Raw genomic sequence first — 27754 nt, 5'->3', positions numbered from 1 at the left:
TTTACTTCAAGAATAATGGACAGACTATGGGCAGAGGGGTTCTTATCAGATTTGTTTCTATGTAAGGACAATGATTAAAAAATACAAAATATGATTTTGATGAGTTTTGTATAATTTCCTGTAAATTATGAAAAAAAAATAAAACTTAACTGGGATCCAAGCAGGCACAAAGTGCACAGAATTCTTTATGCAGGTCCAGCCTGCTGTGGAAGTCAGTCAGAGGAGTCACACAAGTACATAATTTAACCCACCAACTAGCAGATAGTACAGTGTGCAATCTGGAGTGCAGTTAAGAATCTGACAGGTAAATTGATATTGTGACCAACTTAGTGTGTGTGTGTGTGTGTAGGAAATTCCACTTTCAATTGCCAGCAGAACTGGATCCATATCCCCAGGGTGACCAAAAAACCAAAGAAATAACATTGACCAACCACTGACTACAGGCTCACAAAAACTGATACACAGACTCCTGAAAGAAAGATGCAAAGCTTCTCACATTATCTCTCAAACTTAAAAATATACTTCATGAGGCTATATTATCATTAAAAAACGGGAACATGGGCAAGCAAGTCATTTGTTCAAGATCATTTCCTTGTATCATTTCCTTCTCCTCAATGGTTAAATGGACTGGTTCTGAGCATTCTTGGTCCTGGGTAGGATTTCTGTATGTGAAAAAGTGATCTTAGCCTCCTACCTCAGTAATATTAATTCAAAGACTAACATGTATTGAGCACAGTCACACTTAAAAGCAGCTATTTTGCATCCTGAATCATTCTTGCTGTTGACTATTAGCATTAGATGCCAACAACAGTGATGAACCAGTTTGCAGCATGCACCAAAAGGTGGATCTGTGAATGTTAGTAATTATTGGGCAATTCAACATAAACACGCTACCCATCATTTCATCAGCTCATTTATTGTTCTCTCAACTGTGGAGTAAATTTACTAGTTGAAACATGTATAAATCTTGATGAGGGCTACATATAATCAAGTACATTCCACAAGTCTACAAACTTTACCTGTTAGTATAATGCCATATGGGTTGTTAATCTTTACATAGTTATCCTAAATAGGCATGTACATTTCCAAACATGCATAAAACACTTTATATCGTTTCACACACATGCAGTAAAAATATACTTTTTACAAGTCTTCACAAAAAAAATTATGACAACTACGATCAAGTGGAGGAGGACTTCAATCCTTGGCTTTAATAAGGTAAAAATGTTAACGGAAAAAGAAGAATTCTCATCCAGTGTCTCTATGACAATGCAGAGGTATGCATATATTCAGTATTGTCAATTTCCCAAATGATTAATATTGTATCTCAAGGCTTGTGAACGCTGGAAATGATGAAGGTAAGAAGATGTTCTGTATAAGTCGCTTATCAAAAGATTGGGAGCAAACCTGCAATATCAGTTTTTACACCAAAATTTCTGATTTTATATTTGTCTACCAAAATATCCATTTTACAGTGTCACGTTATAGCTCATATATTTTTTGTTGTTAAAAACAGCATCCACCACCTCAGCGGTACCAAGTACATCACCGGAGAGGACAACAGTAACAGAAACTACTTCTTCTACGAAGTCAACTACATCAACGATATCACCAAGTACACATGCTACATCCAGCCTAACAACTGTCACTACACCTGTATCAAGTGTCACTCCCACATCTCACAGTGGCACACCTACAACTGCAACCTCACACCCACCCCCTACTTCACCTACTGCTCACAGTAGCACATCTACCCTTACCACCACCTCTACTTCAAGTCAGACTACACACTCACCAAGTACCAGCCCTATTAGTCATACAATCACACCTACATCCACTACCACTTCTATAAGCAAGACTACACACCCACCAAGCACTTCCTCTACTAGTGTGACCACACACTCACCAAGCACCTCTCCAACAACTCACATTAGCACACATACTCCTTCAACCACTTTAACTACATCAACTACAAGTGTGACGACACACTCACCAAGCACCTCCCCTACTTCACATGTAAGCACACCTACCCCCTCTTCCACGAGTGAGACTACCCACTCACCAAGCACTTCCCCTAAAACCACTTCTACAAGTGAAACTACACACTCACCAATCACCTCTTCAACAACTCACATTAGCACACATACTCCTACTACTTCAACTACAAGTGTGTCAACGCACTCACCAAGCACCTCTCCAACCACTCACATTAGCACACGTACTACTACTACTACTACAAGTGAGACTACACACTCACCAAGTACGTCTCCAACCATTCACATAAGCACACCAACCCATTCTACTGTGACCACACACTCACCAAGCACCTCCCCTACTACTCATGTAAGCACACCAACCCCCACTTCCACTAGTGTGACCACACACTCACCAAGCACCTCTCCAACAACTCACATTAGCACACATACTCCTACTACTTCAACTACAAGTGTGTCAACGCACTCACCAAGCACACCTACCCATTCTACCACTTCAACTACAACTGTGACCACACACTCACCAAGCACCTCCCCTACTACTCATGTAAGCACACCTACACCCACTACCACTTCCACTAGTGTGACCACACACTCACCAAGCACCTCTCCAACAACTCACATTAGCACACATACTCCTACTACTTCACCCACAAGTGTGTCAACGCACTCACCAAGCACACCTACCCATTCTACTATTTCAACTACTACTGTGTCTACACACTCAACAAGCACCTCCCCTACTACTCATGTAAGCACACCTACCCCCACTACCATTTCCCCAAGTGAGACTACCCACTCACCAAGCACTTCCCCTACAACCACTTCCACAAGTGAAACTACACACTCACCAAGCACCTCTCCAACAACTCACATTAGCACACATACTCCAACTACAAGTGTGTCAACGCATTCACCAAGCACACCTACCTATACTACTGCTTCAACTACAACTGTGACCACACACTCACCAAGCACCTCCCCTACTTCTCATGTAAGCACACCTACCCCCACTACCACTTCAACTAGTGTGACCGCACACTCACCAAGCACCTCTCCAACTACTCACACTAGCACACATACTCCTACTACTTCAACTACAAGTGTGTCAACGCACTCACCAAGCACCTCTCCAACTACTCACATAAGCACACCTAGTCCTCCAACCACTTTAACTACATCAACTACTAGTGTGACTACACACTCACCAAGTACCTCCCCTACAACTCATGTAAGCACACCTACCCCCACTACCACTTCCACGAGTGAGACGTCCCACTCACCAAGCACTTCCCCTATGACCACTTCCACCAGTGAAACTACACACTCACCAAGCACCACTCCAACAACTCACATTAGCACACATACTCCTACTACTTCAACTACAAGTGTGTCAACGCACGCACCAAGCACACCTACCCATTCTACCACTTCAACTACAACTGTGACCACACACTCACCAAACACCTCCCCTACTACTCATGTAAGCACACCTACCCCCACTACCACTTCCACTAGTGTGACCACACACTCACCAAGCACCTCTCCAACTACTCACATAAGCACACATACTCCAACTACAAGTGTGTCAACACGTTCACCAAGCACACCTACCCATTCTACTACTTCAACTACAACTGTGACCACACACTCACCAAGCACCTCCCCTACTTCTCATGTAAGCACACCTACCCCCACTACCACTTCAACTAGGGTGACCACACACTCACCAAGCACCTCTCCAACTACTCACATAAGCACACCTAGTCCTCCAACCACTTTAACTACAACATCAACTACTAGTGTGACTACACACTCACCAAGCACCTCCCCTACCACTCATGTAAGTACACCTACCCCCACTACAACTTCCACTAGTGTGACCACACACTCACCAAGCACCTCTCCAACAACTCACATTAGCACACATACTCCTACTACATCACCCACAAGTGTGTCAACGCACTCACCAAGCACACCTACCCATTCTACTACTTCAACTACAACTGTGACTACACACCCAACAAGCACCTCCCCTACTACTCATGTAAGCACACCTACCCCCACTACCACTTCCACGAGTGAGACTACCCACTCACCAAACACTTCCCCTACGACCACTTCCACAAGTGAAACTACACACTCACCAAGCACCACTCCAACAACTCACATTAGCACACATACTCCTATTACTTCAACTACAAGTGTGTCAACGCACTCACCAAGCACACCTACCCATTCTACCACTTCAACTACAACTGTGACCACACACTCACCAAGCACCTCCCCTACTACTCATGTAAGCACATCTACCCCCACTACCACTTCCACTAGTGTGTCAACGCACTCACCAAGCACACCTACCCATTCTACTACTTCAACTACAACTGTTACAACACACTCAACAAGAACCTCCCCTACTACTCATGTAAGCACACCTACCCCCACTACCACTTCCACGAGTGAGACTACGCACTCACCAAGCACCTCTCCAACAACTCACATTAGCACACATACTCCAACGACAAGTGTATCAACGCGTTCACCAAGCACACCTACCCATTCTACCACTTCAACTACAACTGTGACCACACACTCACCAAGCACCTCCCCTACTACTCATGTAAGCACACCTACCCCCACTACCACTTCCACTAGTGTGACCACACACTCACCAAGCACCTCTCCAACTACTCACATAAGCACACATACTCCAACTACAAGTGTGTCAACACGTTCACCAAGCACACCTACCCATTCTACTACTTCAACTACAACTGTGACCACACACTCACCAAGCACCTCCCCTACTTCTCATGTAAGCACACCTACCCCCACTACCACTTCAACTAGGGTGACCACACACTCACCAAGCACCTCTCCAACTACTCACATAAGCACACCTAGTCCTCCAACCACTTTAACTACAACATCAACTACTAGTGTGACTACACACTCACCAAGCACCTCCCCTACCACTCATGTAAGTACACCTACCCCAACTACCACTTCCACTAGTGTGACCACACACTCACCAAGCACCTCTCCAACAACTCACATTAGCACACATACTCCTACTACTTCAACTACAAGTGTGTCAACGCACTCACCAAGCACACCTACCTATTCTACCACTTCAACTGTCACCACACACTCTCCAAGCACCTCCCCTACTACTCATGTAAGCACATCTACCCCCACTACCACTTCCACTAGTGTTACCACACACTCACCAAGCACCTCTCCAACAACTCACATTAGCACACATACTCCAACTACAAGTGTATCAACGCGTTCACCAAGCACACCTACCCATTCTACTACTTCAACTACAACTGTGACCACACACTCACCAAGCACCTCCCCTACTTCTCATGTAAGCACACCTACCCCCACTACCACTTCAACTAGGGTGACCACACACTCACCAAGCACCTCTCCAACTACTCACATAAGCACATCTAGTCCTCCAACCACTTTAACTACAACATCAACTACTAGTGTGACTACACACTCACCAAGCACCTCCCCTACCACTCATGTAAGCACACCTACCCCCACTACCACTTCCACTAGTGTAACCACACACTCACCAAGCACCTCTCCAACAACTCACATTAGCACACATACTCCTACTACTTCAACTACAAGTGTGTCAACCCACTCACCAAGCACACCTACCCATTCTACTACTTCAACTACAACTGTGACCACACACTCACCAAGCACCTCCCCTACTTCTCATGTAAGCACCCCTACCCCCACTACCAGTTCCACTAGTGTGACCACACACTCACCAAGCACCTCTCCGACTACGCACATTAGCACACATACTCCTACTACTTCAACTACAAGTGTGTCAACGCACTCACCAAGCACACCAACCCATTCTACCACTTCAACTACAACTGTGACCACACACTCACCAAGCACATCCCCTACTTCTCATGTAAGCACACCTACCCCCACTACCACTTCCACTAGTGTGACCACACACTCACCAAGCACCTCTCCAACAACTCACATTAGCACACATACTCCTACTACAAGTGTGTCAACGCGTTCACCAAGCACACCTACCCATTCTACTACTTCAACTACAACTGTGACCACACACTCACCAAGCACCTCCCCTACTTCTCATGTAAGCACACCTACCCCCACTACCACTTCAACTAGGGTGACCACACTCTCACCAAGCACCTCTCCAACTACTCACATAAGCACATCTAGTCCTCCAACCACTTTAACTACAACATCAACTACTAGTGTGACTACATACTCACCAAGCACCTCCCCTACCACTCATGTAAGCACACCTACCCCCACTACTTCTACTACTGTGACCACACACTCACCAAGCACCTCTCCAACAACTCACATTAGCACACATACTGCTACTACGTCATCCACAAGTGTGTCAACGCACTCACCAAGCACACCTACCCATTCTACTACTTTAACTACAACTGTGACTACACACTCAACAAGAACCTCCCCTACTACTCATGTAAGCACCCCTACCCCCACTACCACTTCCACGAGTGAGACTACCCACTCACCGAGCACCTCTCCAACAACTCACATTAGCACACATACTCCAACTACAAGTGTATCAACGCGTTCATCAAGCACACCTACCCATTCTACTACTTCAACTACAACTGTGACCACACACTCACCAAGCACCTCCCCTACTTCTCATGTAAGCACACCTACCCCCACTACCACTTCAACTAGGGTGACCACACACTCACCAAGCACCTCTCCAACTACTCACATAAGCACACCTAGTCCTCCAACCACTTTAACTACTACTTCAACTACAACTGTGACCACACACTCACCAAGCACCTCCCCTACTACTCATGTAAGCACACGTACCCCCACTACCACTTCTACTAGTGTGACCACACACTCACCAAGCACCTCTCCAACTACTCACATTAGCACACATACTCCTACTACTTCAACTACAAGTGTGTCAACGCACTCACCAAGCACCTCTCCAACTACTCACATAAGCACACCTAGTCCTCCAACCACTTTAACTACATCAACTACTAGTGTGACTACACACTCACCAAGCACCTCCCCTACTACTCATGTAAGCACACCTACCCCCACTACCACTTCCACGAGTGAGACTACCCACTCACCAAGCACCTCTCCAACTACTCATATAAGCACACCTAGTCCTCCAACCACTTTAACTACAACATCAACTAGTAGTGTGACTACACACTCACCAAGCACCTCCCCTACCACTCAGGTAAGCACACATACCCCCACTACTACTTCCACTAGTGTGACCACACACTCACCAAGCACCTCCCCTACTTCTCATGTAAGCACACCTACCCCCACTACCACTTCAACTAGGATGACCACACACTCACCAAGCACTTCTCCAACAACTCACATTAGCACACATACTCCAACTACAAGTGTATCAACGCGTTCACCAAGCACACCTACCCATTCTACTACTTCAACTACAACTGTGACAACACACTCAACAAGAACCTCCCCTACTACTCATGTAAGCACACCTACCCCCACTACCACTTCCACTAGTGTGACCACACACTCACCAAGCACCTCTCCAACTACTCACATTAGCACACATACTCCTACTACTTCAACTACAAGTGTGTCAACGCACTCACCAAGCACCTCTCCAACTACTCACATAAGCACACCTAGTCCTCCTACCACTTTAACTACATCAACTACTAGTGTGACTACACACTCACCAAGCACCTCCCCTACCACTTATGTAAGCACACCGACCCCCACTACCACTTCCACGAGTGAGACTACCCACTCACCAAGCACCTCTCCAACTACTCACATAAGCACACCTAGTCCGCCAACCACTTTAACTACAACATCAACTACTAGTGTGACTACACACTCACAAAGCACCTCCCCTACCACTCATGTAAGCACACATACCCCCACTACTACTTCCACTAGTGTGACCTCACACTCACCAAGCACCTCCCATACTTCTCATGTAAGCACACCTACCCCCGCTACTACTTCCACTAGTGTGACCACACACTCACCAAGCACCTCTCCAACTACTCACATAAGCACACCTAGTCCTCCAACCTCTTTAACTACATCAACTACTAGTGTGACCACACACTCACCAAGCACCTCCCCAACTACTCATGTAAGCACACCTACCCCCACTACCACTTCCACTAGTGTGACCACACACTCACCAAGCACCTCTCCAACTACTCACATTAGCACACATACTCCTACTACTTCAACTACAAGTCTGTCAACGCACTCACCAAGCACCTCTCCAACTACTCACATAAGCACACCTAGTCCTCCAACCACTTTAACTACATCAACTACTAGTGTGACTACACACTCACCAAGCACCTCCCCTACCACTTATGTAAGCACACCTACCCCCACTACCACTTCCACGAGTGAGACTACCCACTCACCAAGCACCTCTCCAACTACTCACATAAGCACACCTAGTCCTCCAACCACTTTAACTACAACATCAACTACTAGTGTGACTACACACTCACCAAGCACCTCCCCTACTACTCATGTAAGCACACCTACCCCCACTACCACTTCCACTAGTGTGACCACACACTCACCAAGCACCTCTCCAACTACTCACATAAGCACACCTAGTCCTCCAACCTCTTTAACTACATCAACTACTAGTGTGACTACACACTCACCAAGCACCTCCCCTACCACTCATGTAAGCACACATACCCCCACTACCACTTCCACTAGTGTGTCAACGCACTCACCAAGCACACCTACCCATTCTACTACTTCAACTACAACTGTGACTACACACTCAACAAGCACTTCCCCTACAACCACTTCCACAAGAGAAACTACACACACACCAAGCACCTCTCCAACAACTCACTTTAGCGCACATACTCCAACTACAAGTGTGTCAACGCACTCACCAAGCACACCTACCCATTCTACTACTTCAACTATAACTGTGACCACACACTCACCAAGCATCTCCCCTACTTTTCATGTAAGCACACCTACCCCCACTACCACTTCAACCAGTGTGACCACACACTCACCAAGCACCTCTCCAACTACTCACATTAGCACACCTAGTCCTCCAACCACTTTAACTACAACATCAACTACTAGTGTGACTACACACTCACCAAGCACCTCCCCTACCACTCATGTAAGCACACCTACCCCCACTACCACTTCCACAAGTGAGACTACCCACTCACCAAGCACTTCCCCTACGACCACTTTCACAAGTGAAACTACACACTCACCAAGCACCACTCCAACAACTCACATTAGCACACATACTCCTACTATAAGTGTGTCAACGCACTCACCAAGCACACCTACCCATTCTACTACTTCAACTACAACTGTGACCACACACTCACCAAGCACCTCCCCTACTTCTCATGTAAGCACACCTACCCCCACTACCACTTCCACTAGTGTGACCACACACTCACCAAGCACCTCCCCTACTTCTCATGTAAGCACACCTACCCCCACTACCACTTCCACTAGTGTGACCACACACTCACCAAGCACCTCTCCAACAACTCACATTAGCACACATACTCCTACTACTTCAACTACAAGTGTGTCAACCCACTCACCAAGCACACCTACCCATTCTACCACTTCAACTGTGACCACACACTCTCCAAGCACCTCCCCTACTACTCATGTAAGCACATCTACCCCCACTACCACTTCCACTAGTGTGACCACACACTCACCAAGCACCTCTCCAACAACTCACATTAGTACACATACTCCTACTACAAGTGTGTCAACGCGTTCACCAAGCACACCTACCCATTCTACCACTTCAACTACAACTGTGACCACACACTCACCAAGCACCTCCCCTACTTCTCATGTAAGCACACCTACCCCCACTACCACTTCCACTAGTGTGACCACACACTCACCAAGCACCTCTCCAACAACTCACATTAGTACACATACTCCTACTACTTCAACTACAAGTGTGTCAACCCACTCACCAAGCACACCTACCCATTCTACTACTTCAACTACAACTGTGACCACACACTCACCAAGCACCTCCCCTACTTCTCATGTAAGCACCCCTACCCCCACTACCACTTCCACTAGTGTGACCACACACTCACCAAGCACCTCCCCTACTTCTCATGTAAGCACACCTACCCCCACTACCACTTCCACTAGTGTGACCACACACTCACCAAGCACCTCTCCAACAACTCACATTAGCACACATACTCCTACTACTTCAACTACAAGTGTGTCAACCCACTCACCAAGCACACCTACCCATTCTACTACTTCAACTACAACTGTGACCACACACTCACCAAGCACCTCCCCTACTTCTCATGTAAGCACCCCTACCCCCACTACCAGTTCCACTAGTGTGACCACACACTCAGCAAGCACCTCTCCAACAACTCACATTAGCACACATACTCCTACTACTTCAACTACAAGTGTGTCAACGCACTCACCAAGCACACCTACCCATTCTACCACTTCAACTGTGACCACACACTCTCCAAGCACCTCCCCTACTACTCATGTAAGCACATCTACCCCCACTACCACTTCCACTAGTGTGACCACACACTCACCAAGCACCTCTCCAACAACTCACATTAGTACACATACTCCTACTACAAGTGTATCAACGCGTTCACCAAGCACACCTACCCATTCTACCACTTCAACTACAACTGTGACCACACACTCACCAAGCACCTCCCCTACTTCTCATGTAAGCACACCTACCCCCACTACCACTTCCACTAGTGTGACCACACACTCACCAAGCACCTCTCCAACAACTCACATTAGCACACATACTCCTACTATTTCAACTACAAGTGTGTCAACGCACTCACCAAGCACACCTACCCATTCTACTACTTCAACTACAACTGTGACCACACACTCACCAAGCACATCCCCTACTTCTCATGTAAGCACACCTACCCCCACTACCACTTCCACTAGTGTGACCACACACTCACCAAGCACCTCTCCAACAACTCACATTAGCACACATACTCCTACTACAAGTGTGTCAACGCGTTCACCAAGCACACCTACCCATTCTACTACTTCAACTACAACTGTGACCACACACTCACCAAGCACCTCCCCTACTTCTCATGTAAGTACACCTACCCCCACTACCACTTCCACTAGTGTGACCACACACTCACCAAGCACCTCTCCAACAACTCACATTAGCACACATACTCCTTCAACCACTTTAACTACATCAACTACAAGTATGACCACACACTCACCAAGCACCTCCCCTACTTCTCATGTAAGTACACCTACCCCCACTACCACTTCCACTAGTGTGACCACACACTCACCAAGCACCTCTCCAACAACTCACATTAGCACACATACTCCTTCAACCACTTTAACTACATCAACTACAAGTGTGACGACACACTCACCAAGCACCTCCCCTACTTCACATGTAAGCACACCTACCCCCTCTTCCACGAGTGAGACTACCCACTCACCAAGCACTTCCCCTAAAACCACTTCTACAAGTGAAACTACACACTCACCAATCACCACTCCAACAACTCACATTAGCACACATACTCCTACTACAAGTGTGTCAACGCACTCACCAAGCACACCTACCCATTCTACTACTTCAACTACAACTGTGACCACACACTCACCAAGCACCTCCCCTACTTCTCATGTAAGCACACCTACCCCCACTACCACTTCTACTAGTGTGACCACACACTCACCAAGCACCTCCCCTACTTCTCATGTAAGCACACCTACCCCCACTACCACTTCCACTAGTGTGACCACACACTCACCAAGCACCTCTCCAACAACTCACATTAGCACACATACTCCTACTACTTCAACTACAAGTGTGTCAACCCACTCACCAAGCACACCTACCCATTCTACTACTTCAACTACAACTGTGACCACACACTCACCAAGCACCTCCCCTACTTCTCATGTAAGCACCCCTACCCCCACTACCACTTCCACTAGTGTGACCACACACTCACCAAGCACCTCCCCTACTTCTCATGTAAGCACACCTACCCCCACTACCACTTCCACTAGTGTGACCACACACTCACCAAGCACCTCTCCAACAACTCACATTAGCACACATACTCCTACTACTTCAACTACAAGTGTGTCAACCCACTCACCAAGCACACCTACCCATTCTACTACTTCAACTACAACTGTGACCACACACTCACCAAGCACCTCCCCTACTTCTCATGTAAGCACCCCTACCCCCACTACCAGTTCCACTAGTGTGACCACACACTTACCAAGCACCTCTCCAACAACTCACATTAGCACACATACTCCTACTACTTCAACTACAAGTGTGTCAACGCACTCACCAAGCACACCTACCCATTCTACCACTTCAACTGTGACCACACACTCTCCAAGCACCTCCCCTACTACTCATGTAAGCACATCTACCCCCACTACCACTTCCACTAGTGTGACCACACACTCACCAAGCACCTCTCCAACAACTCACATTAGTACACATACTCCTACTACAAGTGTGTCAACGCGTTCACCAAGCACACCTACCCATTCTACCACTTCAACTACAACTGTGACCACACACTCACCAAGCACCTCCCCTACTTCTCATGTAAGCACACCTACCCCCACTACCACTTCCACTAGTGTGACCACACACTCACCAAGCACCTCTCCAACAACTCACATTAGCACACATACTCCTACTATTTCAACTACAAGTGTGTCAACGCACTCACCAAGCACACCTACCCATTCTACTACTTCAACTACAACTGTGACCACACACTCACCAAGCACATCCCCTACTTCTCATGTAAGCACACCTACCCCCACTTCCACTAGTGTGACCACACACTCACCAAGCACCTCTCCAACAACTCACATTAGCACACATACTCCTACTACAAGTGTGTCAACGCGTTCACCAAGCACACCTACCCATTCTACTACTTCAACTACAACTGTGACCACACACTCACCAAGCACCTCCCCTACTTCTCATGTAAGTACACCTACCCCCACTACCACTTCCACTAGTGTGACCACACACTCACCAAGCACCTCTCCAACAACTCACATTAGCACACATACTCCTTCAACCACTTTAACTACATCAACTACAAGTATGACCACACACTCACCAAGCACCTCCCCTACTTCTCATGTAAGTACACCTACCCCCACTACCACTTCCACTAGTGTGACCACACACTCACCAAGCACCTCTCCAACAACTCACATTAGCACACATACTCCTTCAACCACTTTAACTACATCAACTACAAGTGTGACGACACACTCACCAAGCACCTCCCCTACTTCACATGTAAGCACACCTACCCCCTCTTCCACGAGTGAGACTACCCACTCACCAAGCACTTCCCCTAAAACCACTTCTACAAGTGAAACTACACACTCACCAATCACCTCTTCAACAACTCACATTAGCACACATACTCCTACTACTTCAACTACAAGTGTGTCAACGCACTCACCAAGCACCTTTCCAACAACTCACATTAGCACACATACTCCTACTACTTCAACTACAAGTGTGTCAACGCACTCACCAAGCACCTCTCCAACAACTCACATTAGCACACATACTCCTTCAACCACTTTAACTACATCAACTACAACTGTGACCACACACTCACCAAGCACCTCTTCAACAACTCACATTAGCACACATACTCCTACTATTTCAACTACAAGTGTGTCAACGCACTCACCAAGCACCTCTCCAACAACTCACATTAGCACACATACTCCTTCAACCACTTTAACTACATCAACTACAAGTGTGACGACACACTCACCAAGCACCTCCCCTACTTCACATGTAAGCACACCTACCCCCACTTCCACGAGTGAGACTACCCACTCACCAAGCACCTCCCCTACAACCACTTCTACAAGTGAAACTACACACTCACCAAGCACCTCTTCAACAACTCACATTAGCACACATACTCCTACTACAAGTGTGTCAACGCACTCACCAAGCACACCTACCCATTCTACTTCTTCCACTACAACTGTGACCACACACTCACCAAGCACCTCCCCTACTACTCATGTAAGCACACCAACCCCTACTACCACTTCCACTAGTGTGACCACACACTCACCAAGCACCTCTCCAACAACTCACATTAGCACACATACTCCTACTACTTCAACTGCAAGTGTGTCAACGCACTCACCAAGCACACCTACCCATTCTACTACTTCATCTACAACTGTGACTACACACTCACCAAGCACTTCCCCTATGACCCCTTCCACAAGTGAAACTACACACTCACCAAGCACCTCTCCAACTACTCACATTAGCACATTTACTCCTTCAACCAGTTTAACTACAACATCAACTACAAGTGTGACTACACACTCATCAAGTAGCAGCCCTCTTACTCATACAATCACACATACCTCTACTACCAGTTCCACAAGTGCCACACCATCTAGTAGTACCTCTATTATCACGCACAGCAGGACACCTACCTCTTCAAATACAATAGTAACACCAACTATTATACATCCACCTTCAACACAATCACCATCTTCTGCACCTGCGGAGCATGGATCTACTACTCTTACATCAGGTAAGTTTTTCCACCTTTGTTGAATGTTATACCCAGCTACATATTGTCGCCTGGACTTACTAGGCAGGTCTGGGAACAATAGTGCTCCATCTACCAAACCAGAAGCAGATTGTATTACTAGACAATTGGACACATCCTTGCAGCGATGCTCGATGGTCCAGTTTCAGGGCAAATCTCTGATTTCCCCAACCATTTAATCTGCATTATGTATGACTGCGCCTCCTCTGCCTAGCCGAGAACAGCATTATACCTAGAACCATGCTTTCCTAAACGGCTTTGGCATATGATTTCAAATCCTCATGCTAGGCAGTACCGATGTGACCATAAAGTGGGGAGCCTAGGAGTCAGGCATAGCTGTCTATACTATAACATATTTACTATTTCTACTTTCTTTTGTTCCTTTTTTCCCTTTATTACGGCTGGTTAATTGGTGCACAAGAAATAGTGGCAATGTATCTTTACTCCCACAACATATGTTGCTTTTGATAGTGATTGAAGGGTGTTTGAGTATTTGCATCTTGGAACAAATGCAATGTTTCCGTCTTAATTGTGTTTTATGTTTGAGATCTGTTAGGATGAGTTCAGTAGCACTTGGTAGTAACAAATTAACCACATTCTGAACGCTTCCTTTTTTTACCTCTCATATATTTAGCATAAGATATGTATAGCATTATTGGTGGAACAATCATACAAATGCTAGGAAGAAGTAGTTTTGGCCACATCTCCCAGATATACATAGAATTTGGTTTCTAATACTAAATTAAGTTCACAGTTCAATCATATAGTACCTGTACATGACATTAAAATAATCTTTTTTTTTTGTAAAATGTTCAGTTTAACTCAATATTTTCATGCCATAAATTATCAGGCTTGGGGCTTCTAGATGTAGTAGTGACATGTAGGGAAATAAAACTCATCTATTTTGAGGCCCTCGAAAATAGCTATGTTTCCATGCTTTCATTTGTTTCAACAGAAACCCACTCCACTGAAAGTACATCTACAACTGTCACCATTATGCCTTCATCTGTCTCGCCCTCAACACCAACAACCAATACTACCACCCACAAGTCAACAACCTCACACATTACAAGTAAGAAAATGATACATCGATATTGATCATATTCCATAAATCTTTTCAATATCATATGGCAAGGCCATGCTGTTAGCAACTTTACTGTTGATAAAAATGTGGGGAGGTTCTTCATGTACTTCCTTAATATTTTTCAGTAATTCTGCAAAATATATTGCAAAATCACAACATATAGTGGAATTTGATCCCCACACATGTATGTATAGTCTGACTATGCCACTTAACACAAATTAACTGGTCACTTCAGTATAGCAACAAGTTGAGCTAGCGTGTGGAATCCAAGCAGGTGTTAGAGATATGTTATGATCACTGAATAAGGATATCCGGTTAGATTCATGCAAAAAATGCTGCATTGGTTTCCACATTGAACCAAAATATTATTGTGAAAAGGTTTCTGCATATATACAAAGTATAAATATAAAACATGGGCAGCGCTAAATATAATCAAAAAAATATGTAGGTACTCAATATTTTGATAAAAAAATATTTTATTACAAATAAATCAATAAATAATAATAAAAAAAAACCATTAGCAGTGAGTAAGTACCGATTCAAGTGAATTATTCAAATGTATACTCCATCTAAAACAACATTATATTCATATGTTTAGGTCCCCCCCATACTAGCTAAGACACCTTAACAATCTTTAACGATAAGGAATTAAGGCTCTGAATAATTTTGTAGATATTTCATATACCCATTGGTATTCTTATTTTCCACTTACCCACTACTAATGGTTTTTTTTTTATTATTGATTTGTGTAATAAAATATTTCTTTTTATCAAAATAGAGAGTACCTGGATATTTGTTTTCATTATTTTATATTTAGCGCTGTCTATTTTTTGTATTTGTTTTTCTTCTTTGTCAGATCCATTAGGAGTTTGTGCTCCAGTGGCTGCTAGGCATTTTTTCAATTTAATTAAATATTGAGGGCCTGGCCCCTTGAGATGGATAAGTCACTTTCGTTATTTTTTGTCTTACTTTAGGGGATCTTTAAGGTTTGTCTTTTATTAACTTTTTTTCATTTATCACAGTGGTGTTTATTTAGCGCTGTACATTATTATTGTGCAATATATCACAAAGTATAATTATTACCATTCATTTTTATAAGTTGATGAGATGCCTATTGCTTCTCTTATCTAGCAGTCTACAATTTTGTTTTTTAGACCAAGATATCACTTTGAGTTCAACCACTCCCTCAAAACGTGAGTAAGGTTCCTGTTTTAATTAAAAGTTTCATAATTCACTGCAGCTCTTCAAAGCTGTCATTTGGAACATTTACACACAACCGAAACGGCCAGTTTCTCTCCAGAGAAAACAAGATACCCAAAGTAAATTGAGAGTGAGAGTAAGAGACCCCAAAGCAAATACGGAGAAAGCTCGAACACTAGCAGAAAATGTACCATGAAAAAGCGATGACTACTTGTCAAACTTTGTTCCAGAATCAATATACATAGCCATAGCCTATATGGTTTATTCTTAAGTTGTCAGCAAGTTTAGACACTTTTTTTATATATATATTTACAGCCTTGTTATAAGGATTGGCTCAGTAATTTAAGTATTCCTTAAATGTCCTTGTGGGGTAGTTTTACATGAGAGCATTTTCCCAAATCATAGCTTTAATGCTCATAGTAACATTAGGATTTTTCTTGAAACTTATTTCTATACAGCGATTTGCAGTCCCCAGCAATTTAACCAGACCATTACAAAAGATGGCTGCTCTATAACCGTCCCGTTAACCAAGTGCCAAGGAAATTGCCCATCTGAGTCATGGTAAGTAAGCACTTAAAGATTTAGTAGTTTACAAGTGTCCTCTAGTGCAAGTTTTATTATGTTGGTAGCCAAGTATTCATTAGCTATTGGATCTTATTATTCGATATTTCCAATTTTGAAAGAATTCCTTCTTGACCCCAAAATGCCAGTCAGATATCTCCTTGGACCAAGAAGCTGCTTAAAAATTATATCCCTGAATATTATGTTTTTCCAAGTATTCATCCAGTTTCTGTTTAAATATACGTAGATTCTGATAAAACTACCTCTGCAGGCAGATAATTTCACATCCTTATTGTCCTTACTGTATTAAAAAAAAAAAACCTTTACATTGCCTTAGACAAATCTAAATATATATATATACACGTTTTTTTTTTTCTTCAAATTAGTTGCGCTTTTTCCGCAGGCTTATAGCTTTCTTCAGTGTTGCTGTGAAGGTATAGATTTACAAAGCATATGCCTTAGGGTAGTTGTTTCTAATTCATGTTCTCCAGTTTCCTGGACATCCCTGTCTGACTGTTTTGTTGCTTCTTTTTCACTAGCACAGGCCAATTTATCAAATTATTGCTCACATTCATAAGAGCAATTATCAAAAAAGCCCCAAAAACAAACTGTTGAGAGTCAGGGCTGGGGTAATACAATAGAGAGTCTCTGAAGTGAGGAACATTTTCAACGACATAATCAATTACTGTGTGGAACTGACCAAAAAAAAAACCCACACATTTCACAATGCTTAATTACTAAAGTGAAAACTTCGTAACCATTTTATCTAAACATGTAGCAAAAACAAATGTGTGTTAATATATTATACTCTTTGATAGGTACCATGATGGCTTTGAGTGGGTAGAAGGTCGGTGCAGTTGCTGTATGCCATTGAAAAGCTCCGTGATTATGAAGAGGGTAGAGTTATATTGCCCAAACTCAAACAACCACGTCTATGTAGATATCAAGGTCTTCACAGAGTGCATTTGCCACTACCAACCATGTATGAATGCCAACACCACCCCTGGTGCTGCCGTGTTCCAAAGGCCATAATGCCTCTCCACATGAAAAGCAGCTACTTTTAGAGCAGACGGGTATTTTAAATGATAAAATTAATTTTCCTTTTAAACATTGTCTTTCACAAAAAAAAGTATCTGATTTTGAAGCACAATACTTCTATGCAGAGAACTACAGAATGTACAACACAGAAACTGTTTATATTTTACTTTTAGTTCTCTCTTTACAAAGCATTAACTGAATTTGCTGTCTAGCAGTATTTCAGTTTAGTGTGGCACACAAAGGGTTAAGCTTGTACATTACAACTGCACAGGAAGTACAGGAAAGATATATATATATATATACACACACGTGTGTGTGCGTGTAAGATATATAGACACGGAACCATGTGTGTTTTCAAGCTTACAGCTATAACTTATCGTTCTTTAAATAACAAATGTATTGGATTCTTCTGTGAATAAAGTTCTTCATGCAAAACATACTGAAAACTTTCAATGTATCTAATCTTGTAAATTACATCCTGATTTAACACAATGCAATCATGCCTCCTGCAGGCCAAGTGAATTTGAACCTAGTACACAAGTAAAACAATTTTCTGTAGAGTCTCCGAGCCTTTGGTGCGTTCAAACATTGCTGTAGCAGTGTTGTGGTGATCTCCCCCCCCCCCCCACCATGATGTTACATCACCACTGTCACTGCTATACTGGTTATTTAAAGCACCAGTACTCTCCAGCCTTGAGGGGGATTTTTCTCATGACTCCAGTGAAGGGCCAAGGAAGACCCTTAAAAAATGAGACACATGATTTCTCCCCAGTATAAGTAAGTATAAGACAAGGACAATTTTCCCCCCTAAAATATATGGTGAGGTTACATAGGTATTTCTATAAAGTCACGCTATAAAAGAATATATATTAAAAATACTGATTTTACTTGAACATTCCGCCCATGATGTAAGAAAAAGGAGGCAAGACTAAGAATTTTAGTGTTTTGCATAGGAACAGATGTATTTTTTGCCTGCTATCCGTAAAGAGAGAGTGTGTGAGTGTGTGTGTCAGTGCCTGTCCCTTTCTTTCCCCAGATATTCAAAATAGTTTGATGACTTGGCAAAGTACCTGTTGCATAATGTAATACATAATTCATTAATCCACAATGTTAGGTTAAGGATTCCAAAAATACAGATATTCAGTCCTTCATAGCACATATATGTATATATATTACTATAATTTTTGGTCACTTTGACAAATGCACCTCAGCTAATGAAAGTTTGATACACAAAGTTTTCAGACTTCAAAATTAAACATGACAATGTTCATATTATATTTGTTCATAACGTTCAAAGAAACAAAGGGACAGAATACTGCTAGATTATATTGGTTCTTTAAAGGGCTTCACAACCAGTGAGGTAATCTGAAATGTCAGCGGAACCAACAACACATCCATTACATGTTGACATCGGAAAGTCTTCATATAAAATAATAAAAGCCGAGAAATGTTGGGAAAACAAAGACCACAATATGTAAGGAATATTTATTTTCACTGAGATGAGAAAGAACCCGGCAGTACTGGGGATCACAAAGACAGGGGTATTGCAGCCAGCGTAATTTGGAATTAAAACTGCTCAGAGAGCAGGTCACATAATCTCTGTGACACCTCTTCTTTACTTGTGCGTATGGTGAGCCGGTACATCTGTATGAGACAAAAGGCACAGTAACGGTTACGAGGTAGACTTATATAACTCTGAACTATTTACTCTAGAAAATTATTTCTTTGGCGACTGCTCACCTGTGCCTGGACATTGGGTTCAAGGCGTAGCAGACATCCCACCTGCCGGGACTTTGTCTGAATGATTCCAGCTGCCACAAAATTGGACGGATTTGGGTCAACATTTTCCAGGAGAGCAGGGCCAAATCCAATGAGCTAAAGGAAGACAATTCATGCATCAAAAATATGGGAAACTCAAACTGGGGATCACAAGTCAAAAAGGCTACTGTTAAAGTTCCCTAAAAGATGTACATTAATAAGTTTCTTACAGCAGATTGCATTGATGTACACCATTTTCAATAAAGGTAGTACATATCTCCAACCTTTGCTTAGTATGTGGCTTTGATTAGCAAAGTAAATGTTAATTAACTCAGCACATTTTAGGGGTTTACAGCCTAACAATCCGGAAACGCATATTTGCAACTAGGCACTAGCTTCTAAGCTCCCATGCACCGAGCTCAAGAAAGCTGGTACAAGTCCATCGTTCATGTTGCACAAGGCGCAAACAATCTGCAACAGAGTTCAACCAATGAACCGCATTTCTGCTGAAGCAGAACTGGTGATGTGAAATTAAGTAAAAGTTAAATCACCCTTAAGCACCAAACTCTAGATTTGCTTTGCCAGGGGTGCCAGATTCCATACATCGAGGGTAGGCCAGGATCTTGGGATATCACAGCTTCAGCGCTGGAAGCTCAATTAAAATGGGTGTAACTGAATCAAAGGAAGGAATTACTGGTCTGTTTGTACCCCTCAAAGCCTGTAGTTCAATATTTTACCAAAAACATTTAACATTCTTAAGAAAATGCTAATTGGTAATACAGAAATCTTTTCTTTTTTTACCCATGAACTTCCCACTTTAAGGACCCACCTTTGCCTTTGTGATCTCTGTATCCATTGGATGCTTTGCCTTAAAAATATTCTGGACCTCTTGGTTAGGGCTACAGGAGAAATCACAAAATGAAACTTAGCACAGTTTCTTTTTTTCTTAACGTCTTGAAAATACCTTGGTCTACCAAGACACATTTTAAGATAACATTTCATTGATTCTATTAAATGCCAAGATGCCGACGAGAACGATAATAATACGGCTAATAATGTGTTATTATTGAATTGCAACCATGATATTTATTTTAGGGAATGCCCTGATTGCTTAAATATCAGAATTGATATATTAGAACTTCTGAAAAATGTAGTTGCCTCAAGGTGTATCGCTGGATGATTTGTTTTTGTTTATAGTCATCCAAAGAAGTTAATGTTATCTAATGTAGGGCTGCAACAACTAATCGATAAAATCGATAATAATCGATAATGAAATTCGTTGGCAACGAATTTCATTATCGATTAGTTGAATCGATTATTATCGATTATAAAATGAGGGTTTTTTCAGAGCAAACGCTCTGAAAAATCCCCCTCATTATATAATCCGTTTAGTCTGACTCACCGTCTCACAGCAGCAGCTCCTACTTACTCCCCCTCCCTGTAATCACTGTGACAACTGGCCCCGCCCCTTCCTTCTCCAGGCCAGAACCACATGGCTGTGACACTCATCTAACTGTAAGTATATATATATGTATATATATATATATATATATATATATAAATAATGTGTATGTGTGTGTGTATATATATATATATATATATGTGTGTATGTGTGTATATATGTATATATATATATGTGTGTATATATATATATATATATATATATATATATATATATATATATATATATATATATGTGTGTGTATATATGTATGTAATATATATATATATATTTGGGCTACTGAAAGTTAGGGGAGGTGGGGGTTAATTTAGGGGCAGTTATGGTTAGTGGGGTGTTTAGGGTTAATTTAGGGGCAGTTATGGTTAGTGGGGTGTTTAGGGTTAATTTAGGGGCAGTTATGTTAATAGGGTGTTTAGGGTTAATTTAGGAGCAGCTGTGGTTAATGGGGTGTTTGGGGTTAATTTGAGGCAGTTGTGGTTAATGGTGTGTTTAGGGTTAATTTAGGGGATGCTGTGGTTGATGGGGTCTTTAGGGTTAATTTAGGGGATGCTGTGGTTAAGGGGGTGTTAAGGGTTAATTTAGGGGCAGTTATGGTTAATGGGAAGTTTAGGGTTAATTTAGGGGAAGCTAAATCCTGGGGGCAGTGAAGTGACATATCTGGGGGTATAAGGCATATACAGTATATAAGGCATATGTGGGGAGGGCAGTGTGGCATGTCTGGGGAGGACGGAGTGGTGTATCAGGGTGTATAAGGCATATCTGGGGGTAGAGTGGCATATCTGGGGGTAGAGAAGTGGCATGTCTGGGAGGCAGGGTGGCATGTCTGGGGAGGATGGAGTGGGGTATCAGGGTATCAGGGGATATAAGGCGTATCAGGCACAGTGGCAGATGTGGGAGGCAGCGTGGAGTGGCAGATGTGGGAGGCAGCATGGCATATGTGGGAGGCATTGTGGAGTGGCAGATGTGGGAGGCAGCATGGCGTGGCATATGTGGGGAGGGCAGTGTGGCATGTCTGGGGAGGACGGAGTGGTGTATCAGGGTGTATAAGGCATATCTGGGGGTAGAGTGGCATATCTGGGGGTAGAGAAGTGGCATGTCTGGGAGGCAGGGTGGCATGTCTGGGGAGGATGGAGTGGGGTATCAGGGGATATAAGGCGTATCAGGCACAGTGGCAGATGTGGGAGGCAGCGTGGAGTGGCAGATGTGGGAGGCAGCGTGGTGTGGTATATGTGGGAGGCAGCGTGGAGTGGCATATGTGGGAGGCAGGGTGGAGTGGCATATGTGGGGGGGCAGCATGGCATGTCTGGGAGGCAGAGTAGCAAGCCTGGGCTCAAATGTGCATATATTGGGGGGCTGGTTGGGAAATAAAGACAAGAAATTTATTATCAAAGTTTTTTTATTCTGCTGTTTGTATTTAACATCATTTGTTTAGTAAATTATTTTAAATAAATGAAAAATTTACATTCATTTTTTTTATCCGATTAATCGATTAATCGAAAAAATAATCGGCCAACTAATCGATTATTAAAATAATCGTTAGTTGCAGCCCTAATCTAATGCTAATCTTTGTGATCTGTTTGACAAATTCTAAAATTTAGAATTTCTGATTTGCATTTTATTAAAGTGCCATCAAAGGATTCCCTGGGGTCTTGTACTGAAGAAATCCTGGGGAAACTATTGCACAGTGCAGCAGAATATCATAGTGCTATATAAATCAATAAACAATAACTTGTGGATTCTAGGATACAGAACATACCTGCTCAGTTGTTTCCAGCGCTGAAAGAATTCCTGAGCATTCATTTCTGTGGGCTGAAAAAACTTATTCAGAGTAATGGGCAGCTTCACAGAAAAGTTCTGTAATGTTCCTCCATACCTACAAGGAGCAAGAAACTATCTTAGATGGACAAAACACAAAAAAGGGTTATACAGATCAAAGAGACCTCTAAAAAATGCCAGAGTGAATCTTTCTCTTGCCATTTATTAACAGAGCAAAGCAAACTGCGCTATATATAACCCACCTATTGTCTTCAAAGTCAGTAGAATTATCAACTACTACTATACTATATTACTACTATAATAATGGTTTTATGCTTGCATTAGGATTGAACTTAATCTGTGTTCAAAATCTAGACCAGTTGTAGTGGTAACTGCTATATCCAAGAGTCTCCCACTAATCGCAACAGAAGACGTGGCATTTGTAGCTCCACAACACCTTGAAGCTGCCTTCTCAGCAATGCATGTTGTACCTTGCCCACAGCAACCAAGATTATGTACAATTCAATAGACAAAGTGGCAAACTATGGGTGCACTTCCTCCTCCTCACACCTATGTCCGTTAGTGTCCAACAAAATAAGGATCACAAACCAAACGTGAACAAAAAAAATCATAAACACCTGAACTGGATGTTTAGAACAGGAACGTCCGCAAATTCTTGTACACATTCAATGTTGACCACCTGCTGTACCTGGGCTCCTCCATCAACAGTGGGCTCAACCGGTTTTGACTGGAGATTCAAATGTGGTTAAAAGTCAAGGAGTAGTGAAAAATCAAAATATATTTCCCGTTGCTTTCTTACTCAATGAGTGTTCCAACAGGCATGGCCAATATATATAAACATCTCATATGGAGCAGAAAAACAGCCTTCCTCCTATGAGGCAAAAGGAAGGATAGTGGCATTAAAAACCAGAGAAACTTCCTATCACTACATTTTAACTTGTAATCAGCTTGTGTCTAATATAAGTAATGTGTGTGGCAGAAAAACCTTATAAAACTAGATCCCTAAAGTGTATTAGTATTTCAATAAAATGCATAAATCATGGGCTGTAAGGAGCTGCATTTTGCCTGCAGAAACATGCATCAGGAAAGTGTAGTGACCCAGACGTGATTTCTTCTATGAAGAAGTAAATTTCAGAGGGAAACTTGTTGTTTTCAATTTAGTACAGAAACATTTTACAATACAACAAAAAGGATATTGCCATTCAGCTCGTCAGAACATATCAAGGTTGGAGTGAAGTTCTGAAATTGTGCAGACACCTTGTTGCCATAGAAGATAAACATACGACCTGTACAAAAAGAAATCAATATACAAACCCTCATTTTTAGAACAGCAGAATGCAAATGCACAAAAATCCAAGTCTTTCTTACATACACATAGGAGCTTTAATGAGATAAGTACAAATTATATTTGTGCCACCGGGAGGCAATGTACACGCATGCTCCATTCAAGGACAGCATCCAATTACTTTTGTGAGAAACTTGAAAAACATTTTGGATGCTGAATGACCCTAAAAACCTGGTCAGCATAGAAAACAGTAATACCAGATACAATATATTCAAATGCCAAGGAATCAAGACGTCGAGAAGCCTATCAACTCACTTCTTATCGGACAACAGACTTTATTTTTACATATATTTATTTTGGACTCGATGCTTGATATTAAAAGCAATCGGAGATAAAGCTTCTGTTGATGGTGGCAATGTCAATCTTAATACTCTGGGAGGTTTAGTTTGTTTTAATCTACACCGGGTATTTGTCTGAAAAAGGATATATGTTAAAGTGTTATAGCACATCAGAACAAATAGCAATAGTGAATGCTAAGGGTGGCGATGTGTGTATGTCTGAAAACCTCTGCATGTGAAAAATATTATCTAACATGCTAGGATGGACAGTCTGTGTGGGTTCAATGGCTTTGTTTTTGTTTTTTTTAACTAAAGAGGGAGTTGGCAGGAAAGTTTTGTTTTCAAACTTCAGTCATCTCATTAGTTAAAATATGCTATACAAAGCGCCATCCGCTTATTAGAGCCGACCCTCACTGGACTTGGCCATGCATAATAAAGTCAGCCAGTAGATAGTAGGGATATGTGCCATGCTGGCACCAATGATCTGCTACCCAAGTAGACAAAGTTGGACATGAAAAGTTTTCAGGGGGCCCCCATTCCATAAGCCTCTACTGCCAGTTCTGACACATACTGAAGTTTAAGTATTCATCCTTCCACAGATTAACAGCTGGAAAGACTGCCTTCTTATGCCTAGTAATGGATTCTTCATTTTTAATAAAAAGTTGGAACAAGCAAATGACACTCACCCAGATTTTGTCGAAATTCACATTTTAGACCAATTTGTAGAAGCTGATTCTCAAACAGGACACCATTATTCTTACAAATAAACCTATAAAAAGTAGATGGGGACAAGAGAAAGATAAGGTAAATAAACAGGAAAGGGAAAGACCAACTATTTGGTAGTGGAAATATTTTTTTTTTTTTAAAAGCCAGAATAAGATAAAGGATGGAGAACAAACAGCAAAGTATGTAAATAATTTAATAATGTAAAAAAGTCCAAAATTGCAAGCGAAAATACAACTTGTTTTATACTAAGCAACACTGATAAAACAAGGTGTGTATGTAATGATGAAATGTGTAACCTATTCTCTACCAGAGAGCTTGCTTGGCATGGCAAGCATTGAGCAAGGGTTCTTGCCGACGGAGATATTCGATTCGGTGGAGGAATAGGTACACATATAGAGTGGCCATATATCAGCTTTTACAAGGGATACTCATGGAATTATGGAGCTGCTACTCAATAAAGCAAATAATCCATAAGATCACCTCTATAAAGAAGCAATATGACATTTTATTCAACACATGCAATAACTGGAAGAAGAAAAAAAAAATCACCAGGGTGGCCTGGTACCAGCAACCAGTAGAGTTCCCCTGACTTGTGATGGACAGCAGTGACATGGAAAGACCAAGAATCTATCTGGTTAAAGCAGCAGTGCAATTAAATAAATCTCTAAATTGAACAAGAGTTATAAGAAATCGTAGGCATAGATAAAAATACGGAGCTACCGCTTTAGCCCTAACGTGTAAACTAAAGGTCTCCAAAACTGAGACAACCTACTGATGTTCTAACATTTAACAATGATAAAATTGTTGTGAAGGCGAAAGGTCCGCTTTAAATATTAATGGTGCCATCAGATCAAGTTCTACCAAGATAATCCTACCATTGTGCAGCATTCAGGGCCCATACACAAGATAATGCAGAATTACCTAGCACTTCACGCGGGACTGAAAAACTCATGTTGACTGCTGCTTTAATGTGACAGACACTACTACAGGATGACAAAGCCAGCCTATGGAAGGCGCAGGAGAATGGTAGCAGAAAACTTGGTGAGTCCTTCTCTCAGGGTGGGAAGTTTGCTTACTTGTGGAAGAAATCCTCTGCATCGTGCACAGTGGGGTCAGGTTCCCCAGATGCCCCTTCTGAGGAAGTTGGGACATCACTGTACAGGAGTGTGGAGGCAGAGGGAAACAAAGGGTAAGGGAGGAGGCAGCAACATGGAGCGTAGTTAGACTCCTTTACCCAGAAAATAGGTTATATATAAAAAAAAATGGAAAAAAAATACCATCTCAAATACGATTGGGTTCCTTTGTGAAACCCTAGACTCCAGTAAGCATCTCCAAACATAGGTCTTCAGTAAAATGGGTCATTGCATTTAGTTACATTTTCTTCGGTCAACAGAATTGTCAAAGATATTTCTTTGATGTCTTTTAAAAATTAACTTATTGGCTGTGACAGCCAGCGATTGCATAAAAGGGAGGTAGGATAAAAGGAACATCATTGTGGGCAGAAACAAAAAAATAGGTTTATAGACAAATATGTATGCCACGGACACCAACATACCGTAAGTACAGACAGCAGACACACATAGCATACAGATGTTATCGTTAAAATAGTAAAAAAAAAAAAAACCTGACTAAATATTAACTATTAAATGCCTAACAGTATACACTCACATTACCACAAGTCTAGGTACATACTTATGTACAAATCTGTACCAGATCTAAATTACGTGCAAATACCTACAAATAAGGCATTGCTTCCAGGTAGAATCCATACGCAGCCCTAATTTACTATAATACAGCTACAAAAAAACCA

The 27754-nt window shown here is 42.5% G+C and overlaps 3 protein-coding genes and 1 long non-coding RNA gene across 7 annotated transcripts in view; 3 read left to right on the top strand and 1 right to left on the bottom strand.

Moving 5' to 3' along the window:
- Positions 1 to 14495, top strand: part of LOC128467647 (mucin-2-like) — a 37994-nt gene extending 23499 nt beyond the window's left edge. Inside the window, exons 25-26 of the mRNA XM_053449323.1 lie at positions 1517 to 13092; positions 14448 to 14495. Of these exons, the coding sequence (XP_053305298.1) occupies positions 1517 to 13092; positions 14448 to 14495 (11624 nt within the window). The remainder of the gene's footprint in view (positions 1 to 1516; positions 13093 to 14447) is intronic.
- A 16-nt stretch (positions 14496 to 14511) lies between these two features.
- LOC128467116 (uncharacterized) lies at positions 14512 to 15797 on the top strand. The gene is made up of 2 exons (XR_008345685.1): positions 14512 to 14698; positions 15672 to 15797. It is a non-coding gene; the product is annotated as an uncharacterized LOC128467116 (long non-coding RNA).
- A 1078-nt stretch (positions 15798 to 16875) lies between these two features.
- LOC128467108 (mucin-6-like) lies at positions 16876 to 19045 on the top strand. Its single transcript, XM_053448632.1, has 3 exons — positions 16876 to 16993; positions 17459 to 17561; positions 18380 to 19045. The coding sequence occupies exons 1-3, from the start codon at positions 16903 to 16905 to the stop codon at positions 18591 to 18593; spliced, it is 408 nt and encodes a 135-aa protein (XP_053304607.1). The 5' UTR covers positions 16876 to 16902; the 3' UTR covers positions 18594 to 19045.
- Positions 19046 to 20070: 1025 nt separating this feature from the next.
- The window catches only part of AP2A2 (adaptor related protein complex 2 subunit alpha 2), a 41734-nt gene continuing 34050 nt past the window's right edge, over positions 20071 to 27754 (bottom strand). For 2 of the 4 annotated variants that reach the window (XM_053448611.1, XM_053448613.1), the window contains 8 exons: positions 27021 to 27098; positions 25905 to 25987; positions 24792 to 24881; positions 24213 to 24336; positions 23576 to 23692; positions 21187 to 21256; positions 20340 to 20474; positions 20071 to 20243 (listed from right to left, as the gene is read on the bottom strand). In XM_053448611.1, the coding sequence (XP_053304586.1) occupies positions 20166 to 20243; positions 20340 to 20474; positions 21187 to 21256; positions 23576 to 23692; positions 24213 to 24336; positions 24792 to 24881; positions 25905 to 25987; positions 27021 to 27098 (775 nt within the window). In that variant the 3' untranslated portion in view covers positions 20071 to 20165. The remainder of the gene's footprint in view (positions 20244 to 20339; positions 20475 to 21186; positions 21257 to 23575; positions 23693 to 24212; positions 24337 to 24791; positions 24882 to 25904; positions 25988 to 27020; positions 27099 to 27754) is intronic. The other 2 variants (XM_053448612.1, XM_053448615.1) reach the window with 1 other exon arrangement.

This window comes from Spea bombifrons, chromosome 10 (assembly GCF_027358695.1).
Source record: "Spea bombifrons isolate aSpeBom1 chromosome 10, aSpeBom1.2.pri, whole genome shotgun sequence".
NCBI classification, from domain to species: domain Eukaryota; kingdom Metazoa; phylum Chordata; class Amphibia; order Anura; family Pelobatidae; genus Spea; species Spea bombifrons.
The sequence above is the reverse complement of the archived record's forward strand: the minus strand, read 5'-3'. Positions and strand labels throughout refer to the sequence as shown.